Source organism: Acyrthosiphon pisum, chromosome X, assembly GCF_005508785.2.
Source record: "Acyrthosiphon pisum isolate AL4f chromosome X, pea_aphid_22Mar2018_4r6ur, whole genome shotgun sequence".
NCBI classification, from domain to species: Eukaryota; Metazoa; Arthropoda; class Insecta; order Hemiptera; family Aphididae; genus Acyrthosiphon; species Acyrthosiphon pisum.
In genome coordinates this window covers 118,679,034-118,686,959 of record NC_042493.1, presented here as the reverse complement: position 1 = coordinate 118,686,959, position 7,926 = coordinate 118,679,034, and the positions used below count along the sequence as shown (strand labels likewise).

The 7,926-nt window shown below is 27.9% G+C and overlaps 1 protein-coding gene across 1 annotated transcript in view; it reads right to left on the bottom strand.

The window, feature by feature from the left end:
- LOC100302371 (uncharacterized) overlaps positions 1 to 7,456 on the bottom strand; it is a gene marked incomplete at its 5' end in the record, with an annotated part of 33,091 nt that extends 25,635 nt beyond the window's left edge. Inside the window, 1 exon segment of the mRNA NM_001162876.1 lies at positions 7,425 to 7,456. Within this exon segment, the coding sequence (NP_001156348.1) occupies positions 7,425 to 7,456 (32 nt within the window).
- Between the last annotated feature and the right edge of the window lie 470 nt (positions 7,457 to 7,926).

Below are 7,926 nucleotides of genomic sequence, written 5' to 3'. Positions count from 1 at the left end.
AGCCTTCTATTAAGTTTTTAAGCTTTTTAACCAACAAATAAAATTGTATTGTATTGATATTTATAGAAAAAAAACTAAAAAAAAACGGAAATTGAAAATGTCCGTAAACAACTCAAAATAAATCAAAATATCTGGAAAATTTTATGGTGTATAGAAAACGATTATATAAACATTCAGTCAAAATGTCTTGTACCTACTAGGGGTTGTATCCAGAGGGTGGTTCTAAGGTGAAATAGCACCTCCCTTAGAATGTTCCTTTCTGGACAACAAATACTTTACACAACATGTATTTTTCAGTATGCTAGGGGCATTACAAAACACATTTGGTACATTTTGAATACTAAGTGCTTACAGTTTGAGGATCAAAAACATATGAATTTAAATTAATCAAATTAAATATGACAAGCAAGCTGAAAGGAGAAAATTATTGATTTGAATTTTCTATATAAAAAAGTAAATGGTCTCATAGACTATCCTGATTTACTCAGTTACTTAAATTTTAAATATTCCTCAATGTCAAACTAGTTCCATAAAATTGTTTTACATTCTATTTCAAAGGACAAATTATGCACTTGTTTTGCCTATAATTAGATTAATGAAATTAGTTAATGACGTCATGGTTGAATTATTTAATTTTCATACTTTTGATGGTTTTTGTAATTATATTACCCATTATGCATAGTTTTAGTCTTTACATAATTTATTATTATTATTATTATTATTATTATTGTTTTATTGTTTTGAGATTATTTGTACTGTCATTAAGTCTACATAAATAGATTTAGGTTCTACTATACTAATAACTATAAAAACTGTTATTGGGATTATTCCAGTTTAAATTTATAATAAATACCTCTCTAATTTCATCCTAATTCAGATTAGGAATGTCTATGAAGAAAATTGTGTTTAGGTATATATTTGTTTATTTATAATTGTTGGTTATATTATTAACTACTCATGAATTATGATGAACCTTAATTTAAATGTTCAATTTTTAGCAATGGAAAAGTAAAATAGAAATTAAACATACTATATATTTTTAACTAGTTATAAATCATTAATTGCCAATTTTCGTTATAATGACTATTATAATATGAACACCTTTTAATGAAACATTCAAAACTCAAAAATTAATGGAAAATCAATTAAGATACTATAATACAATATAATAAAACATTAATAAATTGTATCAAAAAAAAAATCATGATTGCTAACATGTTGTAAAATAGCTTGGCCTATTAATGGCTACTACTCCTGCTGGAATCCGTTCATCATTCATTGACGCTGTGACTATGGTCCAAGAATTGGTTTGTGGATTGTAACATTCAGTAGAACACAAAATAGAATAGTCCTTACATCCACCAATGTCATACAGCAAACCGTCTAATGCAACTACTCCTATATTGAAAATTTAAGTTAAATTAATTGATATATTGACAAACATTTTGTTACAATAATTTAGAATCATTAAACAACAAGATATACCAGCATATCTTCGAGGCAAATGCATATCTGTTATAGAAGTCCAAACTCCTGTACTTGGTCTGTATGTTCCAACACTACTAAGGTGGTTAAATCCATCATGGTCACCTACAGCATACAGTACACCGTCTAAAACTCCTACTCCGACACCACTGCGACAAACAGACATTTTTGCAACTGGTTTCCATCTATCAAGGCTGGGATGATAACATTCAACAGTGTTTAAATGTGGTGAGGATTTACTACATCCTCCTACCTATAAAATAAAATTAATTAATAAATACAATATTATTATTTTTGATTACAAACATGTATTATAAATTAGCATATCAAATGAAATATGACAAAAGTTCAAAATTATTATAAATTAAAAATCAATCTTGATATAGTATGATAATCTGTGTATATAAACGAGACTATCCTAAGTGACTTATTCATAACAACGCCAAACCTATTTGAGCTATAGGGTTGATTAATATTATAATTTCACCGCACACTAAGAATAGATTTTGCAAAATTTTGATTTTTAGGGGTTAAAATCAGCAAAGAACAACATTTTAGTTGTACACCTATGTATGTATATACAATGCACTTTATTATTGTTCGTATATTGTCTTTATTATTATTTCCATGATAACCATTATTATTTTTTTATATCTTTATTGATTATAGTTGGTACATTATTATAACAATTTTCTTTCATTTGGATTGAATTATAGCGTTTCTTATTCGTTTTCTTGGCTAATTATTTAAAAATGTGCCTATTCAATGTAATTGTTCAGATATTTTGTAAAAAAAATCATCGATTTAAGAGTTTTTTGTCATCTCATATAGATATACCAATTATCAGTGATGGTGCATGCGTGTTACATTCAATCATATTTTATTGGTTTAACACTTAAGAATGAATCCAGGAAATCTGAAGTAAAATTGTTTCTGATAATTGGAATAACTTTATTGCAACCTATGGCTTACAATTCAAATGGTGACAATGTCTACACTGATAAGGATTATGTACATTCGTGAAATGGTCAATCCCACTGTCTAGATATGCATATAGAACCCGAAGCAAGCAAATAAAAGTGTACAAGGCAACCAATCTCCAGGGAAATCATGATGCAGTAAAAATATATCAAGGGAACCCTCCAGAATTTAATAGTATTACATTAAAAACATATCAGATGCATCATCCAGAAATGCACAGAGTTGCTTAGCAATCATCCAGAAGTTCATAAAGAATCACAAACCGAAATATTTTATTTTGTTATTCTTTCTCATGAGAATTTAATTTACTCCACCTACTATTATTATTATAACAAATATAATACATATTTAATATCATAAAAAAAAATAATAGTTTACCACATATAAAAGATTATTTAGGACTCCAGCCCCAAAATCACATCTTATAAAAGGCAAACCAGATATCATACGCCATTCTTGAGTATTATAGTCAAACATTTCTGCACTATTTAAATGTCCATCATCATCATTATATCCACCAACCTAAAATGTGATATATAATTTATTATTAACTACTTCATAACAGAAAGAAAGAAGTATTAAATATATTACAACATTACTTACGGCATATAGATAATCGTTTATTACACGAACTACTGGATATACTCTTTTAACTATCATGTCAACCGTTGGTTTCCAACAAGGTGATTCTGAAGAAACATCTAGCACAGTAACAGTCCCAAGAGAATCAAAATTATCTTTATCATAACCACCCACAGCAAACGCTAAATCTTTCACTACGGCTAGATCAGCTTCTTCACGGCTTATAATTATTTCTGGTGCATACTGCCATCGGTCCGTTTTTGGGTCATACAATTCTATATTCTTACTTATGTCAGTTTCCTTTCCACCAACAACTAATATAACCTTTTATAATATTAAAATGTTAAATATATTGGAAAGAGAAATAAATGATAACAAAATTATACTTTATCTCCATATCTAGGTTTGTGCCTGATGTTTTGCGGAGTACTGCAATACTCTTCTGCCTTGAGTATTTGAAAATTTAAAGCTTCATTTATAAACAATTTACATTAATAAATTATCAATATAAATAAATATATTATAAAATATAAATTAATTCATAGTAAAAGTATATTTAAAGAAAAACTTACATTTAATACAATTTTTAATAAGGGGTTCCTCAACTACTTTATCTAATATGTAATTCTTCGATGTTAATGGTAAACGTACATATTCCATCAATTGGGGTAAAACACATTTTCTTGAATCCAGTTCATGTTTTACCCAACGAATAACACTTTCAAATACCTAAAACAATAAATTAATTAATTAGACTTCATATTACATATTAGAAGGCTATTGAATATTTCCTTTGCCAATCCTAATATATAACAATAATCAATTTTAGTTTGCCTACTTTTTCTTCACATGAAATTTTAAGTTTATCACTGGAGATCATCTTCATTAGTTGGGCCGATGATAAGGACAGAAAATCATCACCAGCAACAACTTCTCTGAGGATCAAAATATAACAATAATAAATAAAATGTATTATAATTTAATAATTATTATCATAATAATAAATAATATTTCGTACGAAAAGTATTTTTGAATATATCGTTCTGAACTTGTCAACAATTCCGTACAGCTATGTAAATCAGCTATTGCGTATATATCGATACAATTTGCAGGGCAGAGTTGAGTCAGTAAAAACTCACAACACGCCTCTGTTACTTCTTCTAACTGCAAGAAATTTGAAGTTGAAAACAAAATCTTAAAAAATAAACAATATACAATTTAAATAATTTAGTTTTCTATAGTTAAATCAAACTTTATCTATTATTACTTGAACGTTGTCTTCAGTGATCATAATTTTCCCTGAATAAATTAAGTCTATTAAGATCAGTAAAGCGGTTGAGTCTATGTCTCTTATGACAACAAGATCTAGATTCCGTTCTGCAAATTTTGTAAACATAGCATGGAAGTAAGGACTAGTCGATGCTAATACTACTTTATGTGCAAATATTATATTGTTATCATCCTCTGTTACAAGTTTAACATCACAAAAAACTTCATCACTAAAGACAAAAATTTGTTTTTAATATTTATCGATCAGTTTAAATCACTTACTACTTACTTTTGTAGAGATTGCAATACTTCATAAATATCAACAAAAGATGATTTTTTATATGATTTGACTGGTTTGCATCTCCTGAATGCTGTTATTTGCCTTGTATTTTGCATTGTAAATTGTATATTAATCCCAGGATTTGAATGTCTTAAAACTATAAAAGTCATTTCAAAATAAATTATAATTATTGTTGTAAATGGTTAATAATACTATATGAAAAAATAATAAAAAAATACATTATTTTAAATTTAAATGAGAGAAACTATTATCGATAAGTAAACTTGAAATTAGAATCAAAAAATTGAATTTAAATTTCAAGCCATATAGTAAAAAACTAAAAGCACATTTATAATTACAATAATATCTTCAAAAAAATACAAAATAAATTAGATCATAATATTTAATGAAAAATGGAAAGATTCTAAAATATTATAGAATAATTTTTGTACACCGTTACCAACATATTGTTTTCAGATTGCTAGTACAGTATATTTTTTAGTGAAATACTGTCGAATTTGAATCTTATTTAGGTACAAACTTATTCATATTTTCTTACCTTTATAGTAGTGAACTGAAAATCAGTAATTATATGAAAATTAATTTGTATAGTCCAATTGATGTTTATTCACACAAGCTAGTAATGAGAGGTTAAGTGCCTGAAAAATAAGCGATACAGTTTGTTTGTTTAAGAATGTGTAAGGGAGAAGGGATTTGAGAGGCACATTGAGACACTAATTTTTTTATGAGACATATCTCATTCAATTTATTTTGTTTTAAAAACACTAAAACAACCATTTTTGTTTTTTCTTACTCGGTTCTTAACCATTACTAGCCTTAAAAGAACACTAATTAAGTACTAATAATTATTCCCTGTTTTAATAAAATTGAACACATTAAATGGGATACATAAAAGCCGTTTTTAAAATCTCTGATAACAATAACCGACAGGATTTCTTTAGTTACCGATGAATTCTGCCGCTTGGACTTGACCGATACTTAACCGGCCATTAAAAACGGCTTTTAAAGAGTATAAGACAAAAAGAAAATCTGTCTCATTGTGCCCCGTCTCACATGTCCAATCTATCAATTTTAAGTTAAACATTTAATAAAAATTCCTAAACGCGAAGTTTTATATGAGTAATAAATATCAGAATAGGCATATATATTATACAATAAAATCTTACCTTTTAAAAAAATGACACGACAATACGAAAACAAAAAAATAAGCTGACCGATGAGGCGATGTATATTCTTATTACCAGGACGGCGCTAGTTATACTAAGAGGAAAATATCACCCCGAACTCCGCCTGTTGTACTAGATTTCCTAACCACAAAACACAATATTCTTCTCGTGTTCAGCCCTGTATAATATCCTAGTCCATGATAAACATAATCCGCGTTATCATAATCAAACCGTTAGAGCACGATGTTGGTAAAACGGTGTAGCCACTCTAGTTTAAAAGTGAGTCCTACTCAGACGGTACTTTGGTTAGCGGACCTTCCGCCAGGTAGTGCTAAAAAGACGATCAACAGACTGCTGCTATCGAGAGACGAGAAGGCCGTTTGTAATGCCGTATTGCCATTTTGCGTGTTATCCGCCGTAAAGTTTTAAAATCTTAGATTTCAGTATTCATTAAAATGTATAATAGATAAACCTAATTAAATTTTGCACTACCTAATATTATAATAATAGATACTATTTACAGATAAAAAATCTAAAATACATAAAAATGTATTATTTTTAATATTAGATGAGCAATAGTTGATCCCAGATTAAACCGCGGAATTTGGACAGTAAAATCAGTGGGTTAAGCGTAATCATAGTGTAATCCACTATTGTAGTACAGGCCATATTATTAAATGTGTAACATAAAGTTGTTAAAATATAACCTAATAAAACTATTTTAAATTGTACCCAATTGAATAGAATAATTACTTAAAAATAATTCTTGTTTCGTAAATATTTTTTATTTTGAAATAGGTATTAGTATCAAAAACGACAAAAATTTATAATATTTTTAATATTTTACTTTTACATTTAAAACAATGTATTCACAATATAAAACCGGCCTTCAAAAAAAATATGAAACAATGTTTGTGTAACGACTTTTAATAGACGAAAATTATTAAAAATATCGAAGAAAGTACTTAAAAAATGATGTAAAAAGACCAAAAAAATATCAAATATGCAAATTTAATGTTGTAAAATTGAACTCAATAGTCTCGAATTCAAACTTTTTATTCAGGATATTTTTTTCGTAAACTAGTAAAATTAAAAACAATGCGCTGGCTATATTGTTGTAGGTATACGCTCTACCGGCAACATTGTAACATCGACACATGCACTACTGTTTTTTCCGATCTACAAAAATATTTAAACAGTATTATATTTTCGTAAGAATTTAATGATGTAAAAGTGATTTTAATGACAAAATAAATAATTATAAATCGATGATATATTATTAAATAGTAAGGAAGTGGGTACGTTCTGCTGTACATAAGGTGAAGAAGTTATACTGTAAATTTCAATGGACTTGTGCCTACATTTGAATTAATTGTATAAAATCACCGTTTGTACGAAAAACGATTCTAAGCGAAATTGGTGGTCTGTCCGCCTTTAATTATTATTTATTACCATTATATTTTGTGAAATTGTAATTCATAGTGATTAAAGTGATTGGTTTTGCTATTGGGCATTAGTATTATAGCACAGTAGATTAATTTAGTTTTTGAATTTGAAAATGTCATTGTGTATTATAATAATTACTTATAACGTATATATTTATAACTAATGCGTTGTATCTAAATATTAACGGATGATAATGTAGGTATAACCTAGGTATATAGTAATATACGATAATGGGATACGGTTCTTGGAACGACTAAGCGTGGGAATGTACAGATAATAAATTGACACACACGTCCTGTGAGGACCACGGATAAGTCAGTAGACAGGGGGGAGATATGAGAATAAGAAGACCTTATAAAAGCAGAGCCGAAACGGCCTGTATTGAGACGTGATTTACCATCGTCATGCGAGCACATTCGCGAGAGACAGTATAATGGTTTTGTCATTTTGGACTTGAAGAGTACCGACAATAAACAACTTTAACTATTCAACGAGTCTATAATTTATCAACCATTCCTAAGTTATTCCTCACATCAACGGTATTGCTACCTACAACTTACTAATAAGCTAAGAAATTAACCCAATTGCTAGTATATCACAATATTTAATTTAATACTTAATAAAAACCTTTCAAAATTACATCAAAATGTCAAATTTTTTTCATACAATTATTTAACCTATTACTAAAATTTAAAA